Genomic DNA, 26,822 nt, shown 5'->3' on the forward strand with positions numbered 1-26,822 from the left:
TCTAAATGGAAAAACACCAGGTTTAAGATGGATTCCAGTACCAGGTGACATGGTCATATGTCCTGTGAGACCCCAAGTCTCCATTCTTTCTGGCCTGACTCACGGGAACACAGGCAGGCTTACAAGTAAACAGAGCCATTTACAACCAATTGTCCTGGTTAATGGGAGCCATCAAGATTCTAAACCACCATTAATGGCCCACACTTTGCATAATTACAACAGGACTTCAGAGTAATACTTCATATTTCTAGCTTCAGATACAAGAATGATACATTCATACAAATAGGATGAACTCACTCAGTAGATTATAAGCTTTGTAGCGATACCTTAAAACAGACCTTTTGCGTAAAGCATATTCCAGTTACATTATAGTCACACTCATAAGCATATTTCCATAAACATATGGAGTGCAACGTCACAGTCACTACTAACCTGCAAGCAAGACAGGAAAACCCCTGAGAATTTAAAGTGATAGGTTATAATTTTAACACAATTTTCAATACACTACACAATCTGTCAGAAAAAGGCAGAATGATCCATTCTGAAGCTGAAACTAGACAAATTCAGACTAGAAATAGGGTGCACATTTTTAACAGAGAGATTAACTATTGCCATAATTACCTAGGGACATGGTGGATTCTTTCTAAAACATCAGCTCTAGCTCAAACACAAGTTATAGCCAGGAGCAAGAAGTCACTTACTCTCTCTCTCTCCAGAGAGAGAAGGGCCTGGCTGCAGGGAGCTTGAGTCAGGGTACCTGAGTGGAGCAGGGCTGGGGAAAGGCAGAGGAGCTGGGGAGCTCCAGGCTGGAAAGCCCTAGGCTGTAGCCTAGCATTGGGCCTACAGGTACTAGGGGTTGCAGAGGGCAGCCCAGGGGTAGGCAAAGGCAGCAGGTCCAAACCCAACCTTGCCTGTGATGAGTGGCTGATACTGCAGTCTGCCCCAGGGAGTGGGGCTAGATGGTGACTGGCAGTAGCCTTACACTGAGGCGAGGTGGGGTTAGTGGGTGGGGAGATCCCCTGGGAGGGGAGACCCAGTGTGTGTGGGTGCTGCCAAGGGGCAGCACGCAGAGAAAGGGGCACCGGGTCCTGGGAGGGACATGGGGGCCAGTGACAAGGTGGATCACCAGCCTGCAGAGGGCGCTCCAGGCTGGAAATTGAGCTAATTCCTGGAAGAGACCAGCCGGAGGCGCCACAGGGTGAGTCTGCCCCCTTACATTGGCAAAGTTGAAATTTGTAACAGATAACCAAAAATCTGGGAATTCAAAGTCATTGAAACAAAAGGGATTGAGATCTTCATTTGATAAATCCTACCAAGATCCCAAGATCCTAAGGGGAACTGAGTCATCTATCTGCCATCCTGACCAGGAAAACTGAGAAGTATGCTGCTTGCCTGGAGCTAAGATTCACAATCTGACGGAGAAAGAACAGAGGCACCTCAAGGCACTGTTAAGGCACTTTAGAGACTAACAAATTTATTAGAGCATAAGCTTTCGTGGGCTACAGCCCACTTCTTCGGATGCATCTGCGGATACAGACTAACACGGCTGCTACTCTGAGATATGACAGAGAGACTGCCAAGACTCATCAAGCCCTTGGATCGCTACCCCTTCCTGCTTTTCCACATGGGCACCAATGATACTGGGCCCAGTCCTTTCCCCTGGTACAGTCCTTGTTAGTTCCAGCCCTGGTTCTCATGGGGGACTTCTCTCCAACTATACCAACAGCTTCCCTTTTATCTCCAAATGCTCAATCCTCCTGCTGCCCACAGCACCTCCCGGTCTCTGGCTCTGGCTCCAAGCATACATTCCTCTCCACACCTCAGGTCCCTACATGACCCTTCTCCCTGCACCAACATTTCCTCTTTGTTTAACTTGACCATCCTCAACAAGGCATTTTTCATTCTCTGTGAAAAGAGAAGAGCCTTATGGACTCAAAGCAAGAAACATGCCTGGCTACTATCTATTGGGAGACTCTGGAGGGATATCTGACATGAAGCTTTCAGCCCATTTTTAGGGTGTCCCTCCCATGTGGATTCTCTGATGTCGAATGAGGGCAGAGCTCACAGTGAAGCCCTTTCCACAGTTGGCACATTCATAGGGTCTCTCCCCAGTGTGGATTCTCTGATGCTGAATAAGGTGTGCGCTCTGACGAAAGCTTTCCCCACACTCGGTACACTCATAGGGTTTCTGTCCTGTGTGGATTCTCTGATGTCGAAGAAGGGCTGATCTCCAAAGGAAGCCTTTCCCACAGTCAGCACATTCGTAGGGCTTTTCCCCTGTGTGGACTCTCCGGTGCTGAATCAGGTGTGAGCTCACTGTGAAGCTTTTCCCACACTCAGCACATTCATAAGGTCTTTCCCCTGTGTGGAATCTCTGATGCTGAATGAGGGCAGAGCTCACACTGAAGCTCTTTCCACACTTGGAACACTCATAGGGTCTCTCACCCGTATGGATTCTCTGATGCTGAATAAGGTGTGAGCGCTGCCGGAAGCTTTCCCCACACTCAGCACATTCATAAGGTTTCTCTCCAGTGTGCGTTCTCTGATGTTGAGTAAGAGCTGAGCTCACACTGAAGCTCTTCCCACAGTCACCACATTTGTAGGGTCTCTCACCCGTGTGGACTCTCTGGTGCAGGATAAGCTGTGAGTTCCCAATGAAGCTCTTGCCACACTCACCACATTTATAGGGTTTTTCTCCTGTATGGATTATCTGATGCCGAATGAGTTTTGAGCTCATACTGAAGCTTTTCCCACACTCGGTACATTCATAGGGTCTCTCCCCCGTGTGCTTTGTCTTATGCTGAATAAGATGTGAGCGCTGCCGGAAACTTTCCCCACACTCGGCACATCCAAAGGGTTTCTCTCCAGTGTGAATCCTTTGATGCTGTCTGAGGTTTGATCTCAGCCGGAAGCTTTTCCCACAGTCATCACATATTATTGGTTTCCCCATCTTGGGATTTCCCAGCTGGATAATGTCTGGTAGTTTCCTAAAACCTATTTCACATGCAGTTGATTGACCTAGTCTCTTCCCTGGAGGAGTTCTTTGATGCCTTTCTGATCTGTGCTGACCCTCACAAGCTTTATCCTGCTCAGGACTCTGGGAAATATTCCTTTGGGATGCTCCTGATAATGTGCCATGTGGTTCCATTGGCTCATGACTGTCCTGGTGCAGATTCTCCTTCCCATTCTCACTCACAACCCCATCACCTGTTAGAATAAAATGAGAATCTAGAGATGAGTCAGTGGAGAGAAAGGAAACCTTGGGAAAGGGACCAGAAAGGGAATATCATATTTCCATATGAACACATGGTACCTACTGTTTTTACAGGTAACCCATAAGATAGTAAGAGCGGTCCTGCTCTCAAGCCTACTGAAAAGAACCTTCTGAATACAGTCGAGCAGAAAAGCACCATTAACAAATATATAGGAAATGTTTTAAATTAAGTTATATTGTTTAAAGAGAGAATTGATTTTTTAAAATTTAGTCAATTAAATGAAATCAAGTTGACCGCAGCTCCTGGGAGACACAATCAAGGATCAGGGTCCCATTGCCCTAGACACTGTACAAACAACTAATAAGTAGAGTTCCTGTCCCAGAGCGCTCACCATCTAGCTTGAAATAGGGTTTCAGGACAAGAAGGGTTCCAGGTTTCAAACAGGCCTAAAATCATGAACTGAGAGCAGATTCTTCCGCAAAAGAGAGGGAGTGGCCCTATTCTCCTTTCACATTCCCTCTGAACTCTCAGAGGAAAAACAAGTGAGGTCACAGACTCTCACCTGAAGTCAACCAGTATGACTGGGAAGCCCTCGGAGATATCTGTCTTGAGAACATGAGTATTGGTTACAATAGTGGGACAAAATGGTGCAAGCTCACAGCATTTCTGGGGAAATTCCAGAGTTTCATTCAACTCACTGACAGTTCTCCAGACAGTTTAGCTTATTCCTCACCTGCACAGGTGCCACTCAGCATCTCCTTTTCCTCGTAGCCCTGGAGATCAGGAACCCAAGGCTCTTCCTCTCGTTCTATGAGGGAGACTATGTCCAGTTTTTTAATTGGAAATTCTGCTCTGGGTAGGAAAAATGAGCATATCAGGGTTTGTCACATCTTGCTACAAAAAACTTTGTCCCTCTCTTTGCTGGCGGGGACATTTCATCTGTATGGAAAGGAAATACAGTAACACCTCACTTAACGTTGTAGTTCCTGAAAAATATGACTTTAAGTGAAACAATGTTAAGCAAATCCAATTTCCCCATAAGAATTAATATAAATAGGGGGGGTTAGGTGCCAGGGCAGCTTCCCCTACTCTATAAGCACCAATGGCGGGGGGCTGAACCCTCAGCCTGCCCACTCCACCCCTTCCCCCAAACCCCCACCCTTGACCCGCCTCTTCTCCCTCCCCCACCTCCTCCCCCTTTACTTCGCACGCTGCGTCCTGGCTCCTCTCCCCTCCCTTCTAAACGCCGCAAGCCAATTGATTGCCGCGTTCGGGAGGCAGGGGAGGGAGGGGGAGCCTGCGCGCCCAGTCCTCGCTCCTCCCCCCTCCCTCCAAAATGCTGCATGCCAGCTGATTGCCGCGGGCAGGAGGCGAGGGGGAGGAGAGGGAAGGTGCTGATCCACGGGGTCTGCCGGTGGGCGGGAGGCGCTGGGGGGAGAGGGAGGCGTAGGGAGGCTGCCAGCTATGGAGAAAGCAGACAGCCAAACAACAGATGAGTGGAGCATTGCACAACTTTAAATGAGTATATTCCCTAATTGATCAGCAACATAACAATGAAACGACGTTAAGCGGGACGACTTTAAGTGAGGAGTTACTGTAGCTCCTGGGAAAGTCAGATGTGCTGTGAAATGTGTTGTGCCCCCTGTAGGAGATTCAGAGATCTCCACACAGTGAGGGACTATGGCAGAGTATTACTGCGCCACTTGCACATCTCTAACCCAGCCTGTTAGAGACCAGGGCCTGCTAGAGAACAGAACCAGCCCCAAGGGTGGAGGAACAGCCATTCTATATGTGTGACTGACCGGTGACAGGTCAATGTCATAGTTCTTTCCCCCTTGGAAACCCTGGGCAGAGGGAGATTGGCAGTGGTGTGGTATCTCTGACCCTCTTTCCCAAATGGAGGAGATAGGAGAATACAGTCTCTGCCCACAAGCTTTGGGAGCTATCAGGAGTCAATACATAACAGGGAGCATGCCGCCAGGCATTTGCTGATGGTGGTGACCTCCTATCTAGGCCATGGGGCTGCTTAAGAGAAGTAACAATGACCTGTTCTATGCTAGCACTGCCTGCTCCCACTTACTTGTCCAGCATGGTTGCCTCCAGGATTCACCCCTACCTCACCAAGGGGAACAGGACAATGAATGAGGACTCAGAGATCCCTTCCCTTCAACATGGAGAAGGAGAGAGGCCAACTTCTGGTCTCCCCATTTTTACTATACTCCTCCATGGAAACCAGGGAAAACTATCTCTGCCACTTTCATGTGGATGGGACCTCAAGGCCCCTCTGGGAGAGATTCCGCTATCCAAAGAAGTAGGTTGGTGTGTGACGAGGGGTGAATGGAAAAGTGACTAATGTCTGAGAGACGTAGGCCTGAGGGGCAGAATGGCAGGATGACTGGTGTGTAAGTGGCTAGGTCTGTATGTGACAGCGTGACTGATGTATTACTTGTATGGGGTAGACTGGAATGGAGGGGTCATGATCTAAGAGTGGCAATTTTGGGGGGTCTGAATGAGAAACTGGGCTGAGTGAGGAAGGAGAAGAAACTGTTAGGGAGGTGAAGAGAGTATTAAAAGATGAAGAGTGGGGGTAAAATATTAAGAGAGAAGAGGGGAAAGGGGAGGAAAAAGCATGATTCAGGGAAGGCAGGTATTGAGAGAGAAGGAAATAAGCAGGGAGAGAGCGCAAAATGAGAGTGGGAAGAAAGAAAAGAAAAAGAAAGAAAGAAACCAAAGGAGAGACAAATTCAAACACAAATTACTCCGTTATTTTTGGGCTGCTTGAAAGATATTGCGTAGAATGTTTCCACCTTCCAGGAACTAGAGAAGAACCCAGAGCTGAAGTCACCCTGGGAACACCAGAGACCATAAAGCTCCTACTAAATATGGACAAACAAATCCTTCACCACTGATAGCAGAATCTGGTCATTCTCCTGCACAATGTCTTTGCAGAGTGCCACTTCCCTTTCACCTTAAAGGCCCTGCTCTGCCTAGGTTAAACACATGGCTGCTTCCTCACGTGTCACTGGCATCACTCCCTTTTTTGGTCCTTAAAGAAAGAGACTTTGGGAGGACTAGAATAGACAGAAGAACAGAGAGCGACTACTGAAGCAAGCTTCACCATCACAGCTGCCACCCCCCGCCCACACCCATCTTTTGGGACGCTGGGTTTTTATCATCCCGAGAGATGTCCTGACCAGACCAGGCCAGCGAGAGGGATCCAAATGACATCACCCTCCCTACCAGCTCTAGCTGAATCCAAAATATTACCTGAAATGAAATGGGATGGGTCTTTAACACAATAGCTCTAGCCCACCTCAATTAACTTCTTGTCTTTTCCCCAAAGGATAGTTATTACCATCTTTGATACTAAGAGACTGTCAAACAAGGGTGGTTTTGCTTCTAAAGCTCTCTCCAGCTAGAAAGAAAGGGAAGAAGAAATGTTGTTAAAATGAAAGCCTTACTTAATACTTTACATTTCAACACTTCAACTGTTTTTCTTTTTCTGTATCTTCAATAAAAGGTTAAAATGGGGCATGTGCCATTGTACTAAGCAGGCTGAGGTCTCTGTATACCAACCCCCTGACCTTCTTACTGTTTAGAGACTGGGTTATCTTAGCACATATATTCCATCTAAATTAATATAACAGGTGATCTGGAGTGACACGCAGGAAGCTATTCTACAACCTGACAGGGTGATAAAGGGTTTTGGTCCACTTTAAAGCTAAATTCTCAGGCTTTCCTTGGGCGCAGATATTCTAAACTCTGATATTGAAAACCGCTTGGTCCCTTTACTACAGTGCAGAGCCAGCATCCTCCCCGAGACTAAATGAACCAAGACATTTATGTAACCTCCCTTTAACAGACTGAACAAATTTCTGTAGAGGAGCAGAATAAAATGCTACACTTTGGGGAGTTTCCCTGACAATATCTCTAAGAGCAGTATATTTTCTTTGCAGCATGGTTACTAGGCAGAGATAGGGCACTGCCTTTTTACTCTTGCTCCTCTCAATCTGCACAGTGATGATGCAGTAACAGGACTGGGTAGCACTGGGCACTCGTCACCTCTCATTATTTTTCCTGTCTCTTTCAGTCCTTCTTCCTTTCTATCTCCTCTCACACTGCTGGGAGATTTGGTGACTTCCATTTCCGGGTGCTCTGGCTCTCCCGTACCTGGATTGGCTCCTGCAAGTGCTAACAGGACCAAGAATCTGTGTGTGCCAGTAAAGTCAGCAGATCTGGGACGTACAGTCACACATGCAGCAGACATGGGGGTGGAAGGGGCAGTTTTACAGTCACGTTCCCCAAGTTCTCTCGGTTACCTGGAGTCTTCAGCTCCGAAGGAAGATAGTGAAACTGTTCCCCACCTTGCTTGGACCAGAAAAATCTTACCATGCAAAACAGGAAGAGAAGAGAGTGAACAGCAGCTACCGTGCTCGGGCTCCTGGGAAAAATGAGGCGGCAGCAGCAGCAGTACTGGCCCTTGTCACGTGACAGTGGTATCGCTAAGGAACCAGGAATTGTCATATGACAATAGCAGCAACTCGCAGAATCCCTTTCTCCCAGAGCTGAACAAGGGATGTGTCTAGATGCAACCACAGGCTCATTTGTTGTTCTTTTAATATTAAATAATATGCAAACGCATAACAGCTCTCTGCTCTGAACAAGACTAAATTAGTGCCAACAAAGAGAATGATTTTATCGTATGGAAATTAGTAAACCGCTACGTTTGATGGGTTCATTCAACAAAACAGTGACAAAGGGATGCACTGGCCACAGAATCAATGAGTTCTGTGTCATTCAAGGATCACATGTATATTTATTTGCTTATACACTAAAATAAAAAATGTTGTAAATACAACAATTGGGCAAAATTCTGATAACAATAAAATACAACATTTGTAGACTATTAGAGGACAAGACTCTATTTTATGGCTCTGGTAAAATAAAGGATTTCCAGGTTCATTTACATAGAGATATATCAGATCTCTAAATCAAGAATACTTGAGCATTCTCTTTCATGTCAGAAAATGTAACTGAGAAGAAATTAAGATAACTGGGAAGGTCAGAAAGAGAAAGACCTTTCCATTAATATCTCCAAAAGAAGTAATCCCCAGAAGACAAACCAAAGCTACAGTATGCCATGCATTGGCCGAATGTTGCAATTCAATGAGAATGCCATATTAGACCAACTCTGGACAGTATATTAATATGACTATAATGGAGCTGCATTCTTCTCAAAACTGGGCAATGTTAAGAGTTACCATCTGAGAACTACACCCTAGCTACATCACCACATGTTCTACTCACAGTGACCTCTGGATCTATCAAAAATTGTCATTTGGAATACTGTTGGCTGCAGAAACATTGTAAGATATTTGGAGATAAATAATGAGTCTTCTGAATAATGTGCTGAAATACAATGATGACATTCTTGTCTTTGCAAAAAGACATGATGAAAAGCTCAGGAATGGCTCCTTGTTTGCTCCCTTCTCCCCACCAACATAAGGCTACGAGCAATGTGGACAAAGACTTGGGAAAATAGAATAAACTAATAATATAATGGTATTATTTTCCTATTTCAAGTTCCCCCAACAAGTAGCAAATACAGCTGTAAAAGCCTGCAATATACAATATCCATTTTATATCAGAAAACAAAAAACCTAGCATAAATACAGTGCTCAAATCATATTACATATAAAAACTATGTTAAAAATGAGGTTGTAAATTCAAGCACTCCAAAGTTAGAAAATTCCAGATTTAATTCTGCTTCTTTGCGAGTCCATGCTGTGCACTGCATGAGTCAGGGGTCCTGAAGAAAAAGCATGTTATCATGAAATGAAAGACTCCGTCATAATGCGTACACAGAAGGAGACCAAATTAAAATTGCATGGGCAACTTTATATCTGGCATTTTCTAACTTTCAGCACTTAATTTTTAGGTACCACTCAGGAATGACCCTTCCTCATAGCCCTGTAAAGCCATGGCTTTATTTGTTCTCTTATTCCACGTGGGAGATCTTGTCACTTTTGGGAGTAGGAAATCCTATTTAGAGGAGGAGAAATGAGCAAGAGCAAGATTTTGTCATAGCTTCACTTATTATTTTCTATAAAGAACTCTCCATGATTTTAAACCCAACTCCTGTCTATATATTGGGAGGTTCTCAGACCTGAGGAAGAGGTCTGTGAAGCTTGAAAGCGTGTCTCTTTCACCAACAGAAGTTGTTCCACTAAAAAGTATTACTTCAACCACCTTGTGTCTCCTATATATTGGGGGGACATTTCATGTGCACGGAAGGGATATAGCTCTTGGGAAAGTCAGATGTGCTTGGAAATGTGTTATGCCTCCTGTAGAAAATTCAGGGATCTCCACACACCCAGGGACTTCATCCAAGGGCAATAATATGCCACTTGTACATATCTAAAATGGCAGAGATAACACAAGATAGAACCAGACCCAAAACCAGAGGGATGTTTAGAATGCAGTACAAAGCTCATCCAAGCTTAAGAAAACCAGGAGATCAATTCTGAAAAAAATGAATGAGGAAAAATATTGACATCACCAGCTGTTGTTAGTGGACATAAGATGTGTACTCTAAGATCCTACAGGGATCAAGATACTAAGCACAAAAGAAATGGCAGCATCTTCAGCTCATTCCAAACCCAGCTGAATTACTGTGTGACCCTGATAGCAACAGCACTCCCATCACAATTTTAGTGACAGGAGCAAATGCTGTTGTGAATAAATCCTGAACTAACTGAAAAGAAGGTTACACCTTTGGGATTTGATAATCTAGACGAAACCACCAAACAAAGCCCACCTCTCAAGACCAGATCTGGATGAGTGCTGAAACTGCTTTCTCATCTGGATCTTTTCTGTTGTAATTTGTTAAATATAGGTTCTGTTCTTTAAATCTGTCTTAGGAAGCTGGGGAGAATTCTAGGTAAAGCTCTCCAGTGAAGCAATGGTAGAGACAGATGAGATTTAAGGTAATACTTCAATAAATGGGAAATGACTGCCTAGGAAGGAGTACTGCAGAAAGGGATCTGGGGGGTCATAGTGGACCACAAGGTAAATATGAGTCAACAGTGCAACACTGTTGCAAAAAAGCGAACATCATTCTGGGATGTATTATCAGGACTGTTGTAAGCAAGACACGAGAAGTAATTCTTCCACTCTCCTCCAGGCTGATTAGCCCTCAACCGGAGTATTGTGTCCAGTTCTGGGCGCCACATTTCAGGAAAGATGTGGACAAATTGGAGAAAGCCCAGAGAGGAGCAACAAACAGCTATTAAAGGTCTAGAAAACATGACCTATGAGGGAAGATTGAAAAAATTGGGTTTGTTTAGTCTGGAAAAGAAAAGATTGAGAGGGGACATGATAACAATTTTCAAATACATAAAAGGTTGTTACAAGGCGGGGGGAGAAGAATTGTTCTTCTTAACCTCTGAGGATAGAACAGGAAGCAATGGGCTTAAATTGCAGCAACGAGGGGTTGGACATTAGGAGAAACTTCCTAACTGTCAGAGTGGTTAAGCACTGGAATAAATTGCCTAGGGAGGTTGTGGAATCCCCATTATTGGGGATTTTTAAGAGCAGGTTAGACTAACACCTGTCAGGAATGGTCTAAATAATACATAGTCCTGCCATGAGTGCAGGGGACTGGATTAGATGACCTCTCGAGGTTCCTTCCAGTCCTATGATTCCAGTACCTGTGATATTATCCCGAGCGCTCCTATTTTGGGGCATTTCTAAATGTAGCTTAGTGACATGATCAGCTACAGTCAAAATTTTTCAAGTGCCAACAGATACCCTGTTAGTCACCAGAGGCCACTATTTCATTCAATGAATAGGCAACATTGGCTGTGCAGTGAGCCTAACATAGCAGGGTGGAGGGAGTAACCACAGAATTGCCAATCTCAAAAGTTCAAAATCATGAGTCAGACCCCCAAAAATCAAGAGATTTAAAAAAAATTTTAGATCATGTTTTTGGTCTATCTTTTGATGTTTGGATTCCTCCTGCCCACCTGCAGCGTGTGCAACAATTTCAGAGCTGCCCATTCTCCCAAATGTATAGAACAGTGATACTCAGACCTCAGTAGTGTGACTTCATTGTTTCATTTAGTATAATACTATTCATATTTAAAAACAGCATGCTCGGGGAAATATTTAGTTTATATATTATATTCACAGCAAATAAGTTTCAGAGGGGTAGCCGTGTTAATCTGGATCTGTAAAAAGCAACAAAGAGTCCTGTGGCACCTTATAAACTAACAGATGTATTGGAGCATAAGCTTTCGTGGGTGAATACCCACTTCGTCAGACGCATGTAATGGAATTTCCAGATTCTTGCCTGCATATTTATACCTGTCTCTGGAAATTTCCATTATATGCGTCTGACGAAGTGGGTATTCACCCACGAAAGCTTATGCTCCAATACATTTGTTAGTTTATAAGGTGCCACAGGACTCTTTGTAGCAAATAAGTTAATAACAGTACAAGTTGATAACTTAATTGGTTAATAACAGTAAAAGCATTCTGATTGGTTAATACTCTAGAACCCCAGAGGGACTAATACCTTGGGAATGGAGGTTGTTTGTAGCGCTGAAATGTTTGTAACTTTGAACAAAATGTTATGGTGGTTCTTTCAAAAGTTTATAACTGAATATTGAATTACTATAGCTTTGAAACTTTACTATGCAGAAGAAAAATGATTATTTTAACCATCTTAATTTAAATGAAACAAGCACCGAAACAGTTTCCCTACTTTGTCAACTCTTTTTTAGATTTTACCTTTATTTTTTAGTAGTTTACATTAACACAATACTGTGCTGTACAGTATTTGCTTTTTTATTTCATCTCTGCTGCCTGATTGCATACTTCTGGTTCCAAATGAGGTGTGTGGTTGACCAGTCAGTTTGTAACTCTGGTGTTCATAATGCTGAGGTTCTACTGTAATTAAATCACACAGTGTTATAATATCATGTGCTGCAAAGAGCCAAAGGAGACACATGAAAGAAGCACTTTCCACTCGTGAGCCACAGTCTGAGTATCACTGGTATCGAACAAGGGGATTTTGGCCCCTGTTGTAGGAGCTCTCGCAACAAGACCCAGCTGAGATCAAATCATATAAGGTTTGTCTAAAACACTGCCTGTTGGCACAGAGAATTCACAGCTTCTCCCCAAACTCATATTCTACTTAATTAATTCTGCATCCCACCTCAGCCTTTCCCCCACTCCAGCAATTAATTATGCACCTCCAGCCCCAAGAAAACCTCCTCTTATTGATCCAGGAACTTATGTGTCCCCACCACTGTAGTGTCTACTTGGTGTACTTTTTTATTCCTGAGTTACATTCAAACAGGCCTGCTTGTCACTTATATCAAGTTTTCCATTGCATATTCCACCTGTAATTATCCTGTTTCTATGCCCCAATTATACAATCAATACTAGGAAAGAAGGGTAGGCCACTTTCTGTTTGGGATCAAAGGGAGAAATTGGTGCTTGCATTAATTCAATTGCTTTAAAGCAAGAGAAACATTCCACCCCAGCTCCCTCCTGCTCTGATTCAGCCACTGCCTGAGCAGCCAGAACATGCTATTGAGAGAGACAGGTGGAAAGTTCCATTTCCCTGTGGGGCTGTCTAGGGAGAAATTCTAGAGAATTTCACATAATTCAGTGCTTTTTTTCTGACATAAAAATCAGAAATTAGCCATAGGGATTCTCAGAGGGGAGAGCACAGGAGAGATTGGAGGCTTCAGTTTAAAAAAAGAGGTAAAATTCTGACAAGGATACATCTTTCCATGATGAGACATCCGCCCAGGGGTCAGATGGCTCAGCCCACCGGCTTGTTTACTCTTCAGGTGCTGTAGCATTTCCCCCCAACAGATCCACAAACCCCACACGTATCCCCCCGCTCAGCAAAGCCAGTAGGTGTCAGGCTGTAGACATGTACATCCAGTTCCCTATAGTGTTGTAATGCTGCAATCCATCGCATGCATTCCAGAAACACAGCTCAAGGCCCCTTTCCCTCAAAGGACTTCTAAACAACACCAGTTGGAGGGCTGGAGTTCGGATGAGCCCGAGAAAGCCAGGGGGTTGTTGCAGGGTGAACAGGGACGTTGTAAGAACTTCCACTATTTGAAACGCCATTTCTGACTTTTACCAAACTTCCCAGTAAACTCTGCTCTGGGATGAAATCACAAGTCCATGGGTCCAGATCTAATGCATCCAACAGTGCTGAGGGAGTTGGCTGATGTGATTGCAGAGCCATTGGCCATTATCTTTGAAAATTTGTGGCGATCGGGGGAGGTCCCGGACGATTGGAAAAAGGCAAATATAGTGCCCATATTTTAAAAAGGGAAGAAAGAGAACCCAGGGAACTATTGACTGGTCAGCCTCACTTCAGTCCCCAACAAAATCATGGAGCAGGTCCTCAAGGAATCCATTTTGAAGCACTTGGAGGAGAGGAAGGTGATCAGGAACAGTCCACATGGATTCACCAACGGCAAGTCATGCCTGACCAACCTGATTGCCTTCTATGATGAGATAACTGGCTCTCTGGATATGTGGAAAGCGGTGGATGTGATATATTTTGACTTTAGCAAAGTTTTTGATATGGTCTCTGTAGCGGGGTGGACATCCACTCCTGCCTGGCAGGGCTTGAAAGCAGCCCTGCAGAGGGCTGCGGCTCTAAAAGCCAGGCTGATTGGGGAAGTGGCCGCAACTGGGCCACACCCCAACCAGGCCACAGCTGGCCTGTATAAAAAGGCTGGGAGCCAGCAGTCAAAGAGTCTCTCTCTGCACTCAGAGAGAGAAGGGCCTCGCTATAGGGAGGTAGAGATAGAGTACCTGAGTGGAGCAGGGCTGGGGAGCTCCAGCCTGGAAAGCCCCAGGCTGCAGCCTGATAAGAGGTCAAGGGGTACTGGGGGTTGCAGAGAGCAGCCCAGGGGTAGGCCAAGGCAGCAGGTCCAAACCCAACCTTGCCTGTGATGAGTGGCCTATACTGCAGTCTACCCCAGGGAGCAGGAGCTAGTTGGTGGCTGGCAGTGGCCTTACTCTGAGGTAGGGATAGTGGGTGGGGGTTCCCCAGGGAGGGGAGACCTAGTACTGAGGGGTGTACTGCCAGGGGGCAGCACCCCAGATACAAGGGCACCGGGGTCCGGGAGGGACAGGGGCCAGAGGACAGGCGGATCACTGGCCTGCAGGGGGCACTCCAAGATGCTGGAAGAGCTAATTGCTGAGATGACCAGCAGGAGGTGCCTCAGTGGTGAGTCTGCTCCTCTACAGTCTCCCACAGTATTCTTGCCTGCAAGTTAAAAAAAAGTATGGATTGGATGAATGGACTATAAGGTGGATAGAAAGCTGGCTAGATTATCGGGCTCAATGGGTAGTGATCAACAGCTCAATATCTAGTTGGCAGCCAATATCAAGCGAAGTGCCCCAGGGATTGGTTTTGTTCAACATCTTTACTAATGAGATTGCACCCTCAGCAAGTTCGCAGATGACCCTAAGATGGGGGGAGAGGTAAATATGCTGGAGGGTAGGGACAGGGTCCAGAGTGACCTAGACAAATGGGAGGGTTGGGCAAAATATATCTGATGAGGTTCAACAAGGACAAGTGCAGAGTCCTGCACTTAGGAAGGAAGAATCCCATGCACCGCTACAGGCTGGGGACCGACTGGCTAAGCAGCAGTTCTGCAGAAAAGGACCTGGGGATTAGAGGATGAGAAGCTGGATATGAGTCAGCAGTGTGCCCTCGTTGCCAAGAAGACCAATGGCATATTGGGCTGTATCAGTAGGAGCATTGTCAGTAGATCAAGGGAAGTGATTATTCCCCTCTATTCGGCACTGGTGAGGTCACACCTGGAGTATTGCGTACAGTTTTGGTCCCCCCACTACAGAAGATATGTGGACAAATTGGAGAGAGTGCAGCGGAGGGTAACGGAAATAATTAGGGGGCTGGGGCACATCTCTTACAAGGAGAGGCTGAGGGAACTGGGGTTATTTAGTCTGGAGAAGAGTGAGGGGGGATTTGATAGCAGCCTTCAACTACCTGAAGTGGGGTTCCAAAGAGTATGGAAGTAGGCTGTTTTCAGTGACAGATGACAGAACAAGAAGCAATGGCCTCAAGTTGCAGTGGGGGAGGTCTAGGTTGGATATTAGGAAACACTATTTCACTAGGAGGGTGGTGAAGCACTGGAATGGATTACCTAGGGAGTGGTGGAATCTCCATCTTTAGAGGCTTTTAAGGCCGGCTTGAGAGAGCCTTGGCTGGGATGATTTAGTTAGTGCTGGCCCTGCTTTGAGCAGGGGATTAGACTAGATGACCTCCTGAGCTCTCTTCCAACCCTAATATTCTATGAGATATGGTGTGTGACATTTCAAGGGGATTCCATTTTTTTGAGGGGGAAGGTGTGATGAAGAGGGTTTAAAAATCAGGATTCAACCTTGACTATGGAAAGACTACTGCTGTTAGATTGTTTGGGACAACATTTCTTGTCAGAGTGAACATTATAGTCAATACATTCAACCCTCTAACCCTGCTCCAGCAGTTTACCCCATTTTACTGACCCCTCCTAGCTGTAGGCAGATACCTCTACCTTCCTGCTGAGGATGGAGGGATGGGACCTCTCTGCAGCAGGACAGGGAATGACAAATTCTCATTCCTGTTGCTGCTAACCAAAAAAAAGAGTTGGGGAGGACAGGGGAAATAAAGGATATGGCACCCCCATTCTGGTGCTTTCAGCCAGCTTAGGGGAGATAACAGTGTCAGATGAGCCCACACTTCCTGAGACCTCCTTCCTTGCTTCACTGCTAGCTGACTTCATTAACACGTCAGCTTGCTCACTGGTTCTTCTGGTGACACGTACTACATCCACTTCCTCCAGACTACCCTCTCCGCACCACCACAAATAATCTGGCATAGGAATGCTAAGGACCACAATGTTACATTCAGATCAACACCCACCTCCTATGCCATCAAAAGAAACATCGTAAACACAGCCTTGGTACTGTACTGTATGGAGAGTTCCTTCTCTCCCCACACTCTCCACTCATAAGTGCACCACTAACCTCCTTGCAGGGGCAGGTGCACCAGGCACCCACCCACACACACACACACACAGATTCACACCTTTTCAGGAAAAAGAAGAAAAGCTGTCCCAGCAGTGATCCTCACTTGAATCTCCCATCAAATCCCAAAATTCCAGAAGGGAACACGGAGAAAGGAGTAGCTGGTTTCCCCTTCATGCTGTATGCCTTTTGCATATGCTGTTCCTGTATCTCAACACAAATATAGCAAGTTTGCGGCCCATTCCCAACTCTAGGTCTCTTTCGCCTCTTGCTGCTTCTGCATATTTCACCTCCCACTGATATCTGTTTTTTCTGATTCACCATTAAAATTTTACATTTCCCCCCCCAATTCATTCCTGTTTTGTAATCTTCTGACCATATTTCCAGCCCCCCAGGCCACTTTGGATTAATCATCTGGTCATCTATAGCAGTGTTTCCCAAACTTGGGATGCCACTTGTGTAGGGAAAGCCCCTGGCAGGCCGGTTTGTTTACCTGTCGCGTCCGCAGGTCTGTCCGATTGTGGCTCCCACTGGCCGCGGTTCGCTGCTCCAGGCCAATGGGGGTGGCAGGAAGCGGCGGCCAGTATATCCCTCGGCCTGTGCCGCTTCCAGCAGCTCCCATTGGCCGGGAGCAGCGAACTGCGGCCAGTGGGAGCTGCGATCGGCCAGACGTGCGGACATGACAGGTAAACAAATTGGCCCAGACCGCCAGGGGCTTTCCCTACACAAGCGGCATCCCAAGTTTGGGAAACACTGATCTATAGAATGACTGGTGTGGAGAAAGTAAATAAGGAAGGGTTATTTACGTCTTCTCATAACACAAGAACTAAAGCTCACCAAATGAAATTAAGAGGCAGCAGGTTTAAAACAAACAAAACGAAGTATTTCTTCACATGACACACAGTCAATCTATGGAACTCTTTGAAGACCAAGTCTATAACAGGTTCAAAAAAGAACTAGATAAGTTCATGGAAGATGGGCCCATCAATGGCTATTAGGGATGGTGTCCCTAGCCTTTGTTTGCCAGAAGCTGGGAATGGGCAACAGGGGATGGATCTTTTGATGAGTACCTGTTCTGTTCACTCCCTCTGAAGCACCTGGCATTGGCCGCTGTTGGAAGACCCAGTATGGCTGTTCTTATGTCACCACTGCTTCCCAACCCTTTCTGCCAAACAGATCTCAGAGAAATTTCCCATTTGCTGGATAGAACAGTTCTGTTTCTATTTTAGGGTTTGCCTGCACAGGGGATTTAATCTGCAGCTATTTGACAAGCTTTAGGTAACACACAATAAGCAAGTAACACTAATAGCATGCCTACAGAACAGGTATTCTTCAGTTCACATTACGGTGTGCACACGGCGGGGATCTGCTGCATGCTAAGCATGTGGTATGAGTCTTAGAGGATATCCCATGATCCTTTGCTTTGTTGCTGAGCTGTGTGCATACTGGGATTTTTCTCACTGCACATTGTGGGATGCATATAGAGGAAGCAAGGCAGAAGCCAGTGTAATTATGGGATTTAGGGTAAAATTTAAAAAATCCCATGATTCCACTCTCTCCGTCCCATGCTTCCTCTTTCTGGGCATGCTAGCACCATTTTCTAATTGCCAGCATGGACCCAACAATGTTTCGCACCACTATGCTGGCAACCAAAAATACAGAGGCTGCTTGGGGTGTATTTCAGGTCTCAAAGTCAGGTGGCTTAAGTTTTGGACTTCACCCACCACACCACCAAGCAGATGATGTGGTAGCAGCAGCAGATCCTCCAGCAGCAGCAGCAACAGCTTCAGTAGTGGCAGAGGAAATAGGACGATGATGAAGAAGGGGGTAATACCAAGCAACTGCTACTACAAGAGCAGTTCCTGGGGCAGTTTCACATGGTACAGTGCTGTTTCTGGGCTTGGGAAAACAGCATTGATTGGTGGGAAAGGACTGCTCTGCAGACCTAGGATGACCAACAGTGACAAGAGAATTTCAGGATGACAAAGGTGATCTTTTTTAAAATATGTGTTGAATTAGCTCCAGAGCTGCAGTGGGAGTGTACCAACCTGCAGTGCCCCATATCATAATAGGTTGTGATCAAGCTGCTTGCTTGTAACCAGGAGAGACTTTCCTCCCCTCTGTCTGTACACCCCATTACAGTCCGCCCCCTTCCAGAAGTGCTGCAGGAGTGGAAGGAAACTGCGAGTTATACTGGGTGGATGTTCATGCAGCTATCCCTCTGTCATGGAGTGTGGGGGGACACAAGGCCCTGAAGCCCCGGCTTCCTGCAATTCACCATGACTCTCAGCCAGCCAGTAAAGCAGAAGGTTTATTTAGAAGACAGGAACACAGTCCAAGACAAGTCTTGCAGGCACAGACAACAGGACCTCCCTCGCCAGTTAGGTCCATCTTGGGGTCCCAGGGGCACCACAGCCCCACTGGGGGAGGCAGAGCCCCGTCTGGGCTCCCTCCATTACCAGCCAGTTCCTGAAAACTCTCTCCCCAGCCTTTGTTCAGTTTCCTGGGCCAAAGTGTCACCTGGCCTCTAACCCCTTCCTGGGTTCTCATGTTACATGCTCAGGTATTCTCCCTCAAGGCCAGTCTCCCATCCCCCAGTACAGACCGTCCTAGCCACATGCCCCTGCCTTCCCAGCCAGCATCCCCACTCAATCAAAGACCACATTAAGAACAGTCCCAGTTCGTCACACTCTCATAACCAGCAATTTCTCAGTCTCAGATTTTGCTTTATCTCCCCTGCAGACATGGTGAAAATGGAGAGGGTTTTGCACTTATTGACTGAAGCATTCACTGTTTCCAGTTTTTCTTTTTGCACATCTGTGAAAAGCTGTTAAGAGCGTTGCTATCGCTGAGAGTTGTAATCTTGGTACCTGTATGACTATGCAATGCCCATGTCTACTTCACGTAAACCGAGAATACTAAATGAACTTCTTTTCCTGTAACCACTGTCTCAATAAACAGTTGAATTTCCCAGAATTTTTCATTATCACATTTTCATTATTAAACTATGCTGTGGGAGAGGAGGGGAGGTGGGGTAAAGGTTGTGGCTGCACGATGCTGCTGGCTGCCATTTTGAGCAGACAAACAGAGTTGGGGAGTGGGCTAGGGGGTGGTTCACTGGGCAGACAGGGGCAGGAAGGGAAAGAAAAATAGGTAGATGGGTATGTGCCATCCGTGGCATGGGCTTGAAAACATCTGATGATCAGGACTCTAGGATGAGCCAGAAGCCAACTGCCCAGCACGAGGAGCCACCACTATGAAAATGTATATGTGGGAGGGAGGGTGTGTGTGTGCGCGAGTGAGCTGAGGGAGGAAGGTGAGGGCTGGAGACTCAGGCTCCTACTTCATATCTGTGACAAATGCCTGTGGCTGTGGGACAGAACAAAAAGTAGCACAGCAGTATAGTACAGTAATATACGATGAAGATAGACACTTACTTGCTGAGGTTCCCGCTATAGGATCCACAGTCCCAGACTGAGTTTCTGACTGGGAATTGGCCTCGCAGCCTACAGGGCTGCCCTGAAGGCCTTGACCTGAAGAAATCCTGGATTTCCAGGGAGATCTCTTCACTTCATCGTGTTGCTCCTCCAATGACTTGCTGCTCATCCTTGGGGGATTGAGGGGTTGTTGGAACACAGGGTCCACAACCTCCTTGGGTTCAGTAGTGATGTAGTTGCATAAAATCTTGTCCAAAAATGGACATGCTATATGTCCACAGCCAGACTATTTCCTGCCATCCCTGTGTGATGGGATCCCTGGGGTGCAGCCTTGGACTGTGGGACCGCTGTGCCCCCTGAACTCTCTCCAGCCTGGGCTGTCTCTCAGAATGCCTTGATAGTGACCAGCAGCAAATGTCTCCAGGTGCTGTGATCACACAGCACAACAGCATGTGGAGCTCCACACCCAGCTATATTGCATGGATGCTCCCAGAGCCACTCATGAGTCACACAGAGAAAGGCACCAGAGCCAAATCCCCACAGCACTGTACCTCAGAAGTATACCATTTTGCACTGCTCAAGATGAGCAATGCAGATTTATTAATTGGTTCACCACTTCATCAGTGGAAAGTGGATATACACCAGCCTTTGCAAAACCTGAGCAGATTTACCACACATTTCAGGCAAACTCACTGGTAAAGATAAACAATTGAAGTGTATTGATTACAAAAGATAGATTTTAAGTGATAGGCAAAAAGTCAGAGTTAGTTACCAAAAGAAATAAAATATAAGCAGGCAGTCTAAACTCTCAATCCTATTAGACTGGGCAATATCTAGATTAAGCAGTTTTTCTCACCCCACTGGATATTACAGTCCTTAATATACAGATTTGTCCCTTAAATCTGGGTGAGTCTCCTCTGTTGTAGTCTTCAGTCTTCTTCTCAGTGTCTTTGTTGCATGCAGCATAGGTGGGGGCAGGAGAAAAGGCCAAGCATGTGGCCACTGTGTTTGTTTTATACCCTCAATCCATGTGCTTGGAAAACACAAGTCCAGGCATGTCTGGGTGCATTGCTGAGTCTCCTGGCAAGGTTAAGCAATTCCCCTGGTGTGGCCTCATGCAGGTGAGTCATTGCATTGTAGCTCCCTTGCTGGACAATGGTTGTTGATGGGTTGATTGACACCACACTCGGGTGTTGGCTACTTTCCTTGCTGTCTGGCTGATTCCCCAACTTACAGCATGTTTTAGTGACCACCATACAACATAATTCTCATAACTTCATATGCATTAATTATATACATATATGGATAGAGAAATGACTTTCAGCAGATCATAACCTTTCCCCTGATACATATAAAGCATGCCTTGTAAGGTAAGATCACGATTATATAAAAATGAGGAATATGGGAGTTCCAGGATGCTCCCCCAAGGTATAGAATGTCTAACCCTGGTTTTAGTGTAAATACCCGAGCTGTTTGCTCAGCATTGGTAGGCATCCAGTTGTAACCCCTTGCAGACATCTTAGTCACATCCACAAAAAGATCTTTATTCCAGTGACTTGCCACATGAGATTGCTGCACCAACACTTCTCTCCAGATGGCTAGGAGTTCTAGGGTGTCAAGGCTGTATCCCCACTTTGAACTTTAGGGTACAAATGTAGGGGCCTGCATGAAAACTTCTAAGCTTAACTACCAGCTTAGCTCTGGTTCCGCCGCCACCATTTCCCAATTAGATTCCCTCCCTGGGAAGCCCTGAGAAACCTTTCACCAATTCCCTGGTGAATACAGATCCAAACCCCTTGGATCTTAAAACAAGGAGAAATTAACCATCCCCCCTCCTTCCTCCCACCCACTCCTGGTGAATCAAGATCCAAACCCCTTGGATCTTAAAAACAAGGAAAAATCAATCAGGTTCTTAAAAAGAAGGCTTTTAATTAAAGAAAAAAGTAAAAATCATCTCTGTAAAATCAGTATGGAAATTAACCTTACAGGGTAATCAAACTTAAAGAGCTCAGAGGACTCCCCTCTAGTCTTAGGTTCAAAGTACAGCAAACAAAGATAAACACTCTAGTAAAAAGTACATTTACAAGTTGAGAAAACAAAGGAAAACTAACACGCCTTGCCTGGCTATTTACTTACAAGTTTGAAATAGGAGAAACTTGTTTAGAAAGATGTGGAGAACCTGGATTGATGTCTGGTCCCTCTCAGTCCCGAGAACGAACACACTCACAAACAAAGAACACAAACAAAAGCCTTCCCCCCCCCCAAGATTTGAAAGTATCTTGTCCCCTTATTGGTCCTTTACGTCAGATGCCAGCCAGGTTACCTGAGCTTCTTAACCCTTTACAGGGAAAAGGATTTTGTAGTCTCTGGCCAGGAGGGATTTTATAGTACTGTACACAGGACAGCTGTTACCCTTCCCTTTATAGTTATGACATAGTGTCTCAGCACTCCACGAGGCATGTTGCAAGCAGGGCCGGCTCTGGCTTTTTTGCCTAGGGCTTTTTTGCCTAGGGCGGTAAAAAAGCCACCCGCCGCCCCCCCCAGCGCGGCGGGGAGGACACCGAGCCCGGCCGCGGGCCCGCAATCCCCGACTGGCCAGAGCGCCGGGAGCAGGGCGGAGAGCCCCCGGCGGCCAGAGTGCTGTGGGGAGGGTGGAGAGCCCCCAGCGGCCAGAGCGCCGGGAAGAGGGCGGAGAGCCCGGCCAGGGCTCTCCGCTCTTCCCGACCGGCCGGAACACTGGGGGGAGGGCGGCGAGCCCGGCTGGGGCCCCACCGCGCCACCCCCCTCCAGGCACCTCCCCAAGCACATGCTTGGTGGGCTGGTGCCTGGAGCCAGCCCTGGTTGCAAGGTTTCTGGAATAGCATTGTAGCAATGCTGCTATAGTCAAATCCAGGAGCAAATGGGAAACTTCTGGGCCTGTGCCAGTTTTTAAATGCAGGAAGGGACATCTGGTCAACTTGACCCCAGAGCAGTGGAGGGCACATAGGTAAACAGACAGGTCAGTACTGGACACCTACAAAGCAGTGTGGGATAGAAGTTGGAGGACTGCCAAAACAGTACATCGCAGCATTGCATGCAGACAAACAATGGATTTAACTAACTCAATTTGAATCAAACAATACACTTTGAAAGAGAATTCCAGAGCTTGTGATAAATGCGTTCATGCGCTGTGACGAACTGCAGTGTGTATATGCAGACATTTTCACGCTAGACTAACTTGAGTTATTGAGGACTAAACCCCCCATTTAGACACCTCCTTAAGGGTTTATACTGCCACCCATCATGCTAGTATCTAAGCACCTTCTATGTGAAATCAATAGCATTAGTCCCTAATGGCCTTTATGGAGTCTGTCACTACTCCTTTTCAGAATAAAAATAAGCTTAGAGTGTTTTTTTTAATTAACACATTTTAGGTTGATTGGTTTCAGGTTTTGGTTTTTTGTTTTGATATTTCTGGGAGGGATGCGAGATGGGAGGGGCTGAATGCATTTTTTTGGGTAGAAGAAGGTGGCAATGCCATTTGCTCCTGTTCAGATTAAGTGGATGAGGCTAGTATATATATTAAAAAAAAACTAAAATGATTTGTCTAATGATTAACACAAGTGTCAAGACTTTTTCTCCAATAATCTCAGTTGTTTGCTGATTTATACAAAGACAAGTGGGTGAATGTGATCAGAGCCCAGCTGTCGAGATGCAACTTTAAGCTCCATCTATAGAGCCAGAACCTCCAAGGGGGTCTTTGAAATAGAAAATGGGCTAGCTGAGTAACAAGGAAAAAGGATGTAGAACTCTTGACACAGCAGGAAACTAGGGTATTCTAAAAAGTACCAGAAAACTGGGGCAGGAGCTAGTGATCCAATGGAAACCACAAGCCTGGGTGGAGTCTGGCCAGAATGTCTTAAAGGAGCTCTTCTTTAAAGAAAAGTTTGTTGAACTCTTAAATATAAATGGAAACCACAGAGAGAAGATAGGTGCTGAAGACACTGTCAGGTTCTCCCTATGGAGAACAGCCTCTCAGGAAGGAGCCATTGCAGCTGGAAGGCTTTATCTACTTTAAGGAAATTTGCCCTGTTGTCACTACATAGTTGGTACTGGATTGAACTGCCCTGATGACAGCCCATTTTATGCTGTGCAACATGTCTATATCCAGTGGTGGCATTGGTGTAACTACATTAATTACACTGATGAAATTTCTTTAATGCAATCAGAGCCTGAATAATCTCGAGCTCACATGTACCCCTGATTCTTGATCACAAGCATTCATAATGGGCTGGACACAGAAATAAGTGATTTACACTGAGTGGAGCTGTGGATCTTGACACACTACTTGACAGTGAGAACGTTTCCAGGAAACTGAAGGAGACATGGATCATTTTAAACAACTTTTTATTAGAACTTTAAAAAAACAATAAAGATAATGGTTTTTGAAACTAGAATTAAACTCATACCTTTGAAATCCATATTTCAAACACACACACAAACAAAAACACACAACTATGCTCCCTTCACTCACAAAAAGAATCCTCAAAGCTCATAACTTCAAGAAAAATTCTTGTCAGTAACAAGAGCTACAGAATCCCAGAGAAGGAAGCTGGTTTCTTACACTGTAAACTCTTCTGGGCAGGAACTGTGCAAACCTTGTTGTGCAGCACCTAGTATAATACAGCCCCAATTCCTGATGAGGCCTCTGGGCACTACTTTAATACAGACATTAAATAGTAAAATCCTCCTGTAAGAGTGATTATCATTATTATAGTCTCTGTTTTACAGATGGGGGGAATGAAGGCACAGTGAGGTGAAGTGAGCTGCCCAGAGTTACCAAACAAGTCTGTGACAGAATTGGGAATAGAACCCAAGAGTGCTGATTTTCCACCTTCTGCTCTATCTGCTAGAAGATGCTCCATTTATTTCTCACTATAAATTGTCTGAGGTCCTCCCTGTGCTCATTTTTTCATTCCTCTTAAATATATTTATTAAAAATGACTAACATGATTTCCCCTTAATTACACTACTTACTCTCCTTCCATCACCCAAATGACCCACCCCCCAACACCTCCTGGTCCCTTCCTTTGGCTCCCAGCATGCATTCCTCTCAACACCCCAGGGCCTTACATGACTCTTCTTCAAGCACCAACACTGCCTCTTTTTCTAACTCGACCACCGACACTCCATCCTCAGCAAGGCATTTTTCATTCACTATGAACAGGGAAGAACTGTGGTCCCAAAGTAGAAACACAACTGGCTTCCATCCACTGGGAGACCCTGGAAGGATATCGGATATGAAGCTTTCTCCACTTTCAGACCACTCTTAGGGCTCCCCCTCCATGTGGATTCTCTGATGTCGAATAAGGGCAGAGCTCACAGTGAAGCCTTTCCCACAGTTGGCACATTCATAGGGTTTCTCCCCAGTGTGGATTCGGCGATGCTGGATAAGATGCGCGCTCTGACGGAAGCTTTCCCTACACTCGGTGCATTCATAGGGTCTCTCTCCCGTGTGGATTCTCTGATGTCGAAGAAGGGCTGATCTCCAAAGGAAGGTTTTCCCACAGTCAGCACATTCATAGGGCCTTTCCCCCGTGTGGAATCGCCGGTGCTGAATGAGGTGTGAGCTCACTGTGAAGCTTTTCCCACATTCGGCACATTCATAAGGTCTTTCCCCCATGTGGAATCTCTGATGCTGAATCAGGGCAGAGCTCACAGTGAAGCTCTTCCCACACTCAGCACACTCATAGGGCCTCTCGCCTGTGTGGACTCTCTGATGTTTCATAAGCTCTGAGCTCTGACTGAAGGTTTTCTTGCACTCGGCACATTCATAAGGTTTCTCTCCAGTGTGGGTTCTCTGATGACGAGTAAGGGCTGAGCTCACACTGAAAGTCTTCCCACAGTCACCACATTCGTAGGGTCTCTCTCCTGTGTGGATTCTCTGATGCTGGATTAGCTGCCAGTTCCCACTAAAGCTCTTGCCACACTCGGCACATTTATAGGGTTTTTCTCCTGTGTGGATTATCTGATGCCGAATGAGTTTTGAGCTCATACTGAAGCTTTTCCCACATTCAGCACATTCATAGGGTCTCTCCCCTGTGTGGATTCTCTGATGCTGAATAAGGTGCGAGCGTTGCCGGAAATTTTCCCCACACTCGGCACATCCAAAGGGTTTCTCTCCGGTGTGGATCCTCTGATGCTGTCTGAGGTTTGAGCTCACCCTGAAGCTTTTCCCACAGTCATCACACATTACTGATTTCCTCCTCATAGGATTTCCCTGTTGGACAATGTCTGGCAGTTTCCTGAAAGCTCTTTCACATGCAGTTGATTTGCTTTGTCTCTTCCCTGGAGGAGTTCGCAGATGCCTTTCCAATCTGCATTGACCCTCACAGGCTTTGCCCTGCTCAGGACTCTGGGAAATATTCCTTTGGGGTATTCGTGATAACTTGCCCTGTGGTTCCATTGACTCAGGACCTTCCTGGTGCAAATTCTCCTCCTCATTCTCACTCACCATCCCATCACCTAGTCAATAAAATGAGAATCCAGAGATGAGTCACAGGAGAGAAAGGAAAACTTAGAACAAGGACTCATCTTGAAAATCTTATTTACATATGAACATATGATACCTGCACTTGTTACATGTGACAGGGTATGTCGACACTTCGAGCCTGGGGGTGAGATTCCCAGCTTGTGGAGACATATTCATGCTAGTTCTCATCTAAGTTAGCATGCTAAAAACAGAATGCAGCCCCAGCAGCAGGATAGGCTGCCACTAGCCACCTTGAGTACACGTTGATGATCTTGGACAGACAAGCACGCCAGGTGGCTCCCTCCAGCCACTTGTCCTACCATGGCTACGTTTTATTTTTTGTTCAAATAAATGTCTATATATAGTGTATACTCCTTGTTAGTAAAAAGTACCAAATTTAGTGTAAAGGCTATATTTGGTTGAAAAGGACTATGTTTTTAATAGTTATACCAACCATGAGATTTAACATTTCCTTAGGAAAGCAACTAAAAAGTACAAATGCAAAACAAGATTAAAATTAACTATTTAAATCAAGGTTTCCTGCTTGCTTATTTAACACACGATTTAAATCAGAGATTTAAATGACTT

At 45.7% G+C, this 26,822-nt stretch overlaps 1 protein-coding gene across 6 annotated transcripts in view; it reads right to left on the reverse strand.

The window, feature by feature from the left end:
• Positions 1–1,590: 1,590 nt before the first annotated feature.
• LOC117883505 (zinc finger protein 239-like) overlaps positions 1,591–26,822 on the reverse strand; it is a 53,817-nt gene continuing 28,585 nt past the window's right edge. Inside the window, exons 1-3 of one of the 6 annotated variants that reach the window (XM_034782792.1) lie at positions 7,605–7,690; positions 3,949–4,062; positions 1,591–3,207 (exon numbers count right to left, since the gene is read on the reverse strand). In XM_034782792.1, the coding sequence (XP_034638683.1) occupies positions 2,012–3,207; positions 3,949–3,970 (1,218 nt within the window). In that variant the 5' untranslated portion in view covers positions 3,971–4,062; positions 7,605–7,690 and the 3' untranslated portion in view covers positions 1,591–2,011. Of the gene's footprint in view, positions 3,208–3,948; positions 6,631–7,534; positions 7,691–25,038; positions 26,228–26,822 lie in introns of those variants that run through there. The other 5 variants (XM_034782789.1, XM_034782790.1, XM_034782787.1 and 2 more) reach the window with 5 other exon arrangements.

The sequence above is a fragment of the Trachemys scripta genome, chromosome 10 (genome assembly GCF_013100865.1).
Source record: "Trachemys scripta elegans isolate TJP31775 chromosome 10, CAS_Tse_1.0, whole genome shotgun sequence".
NCBI classification, from domain to species: Eukaryota; Metazoa; Chordata; order Testudines; family Emydidae; genus Trachemys; species Trachemys scripta.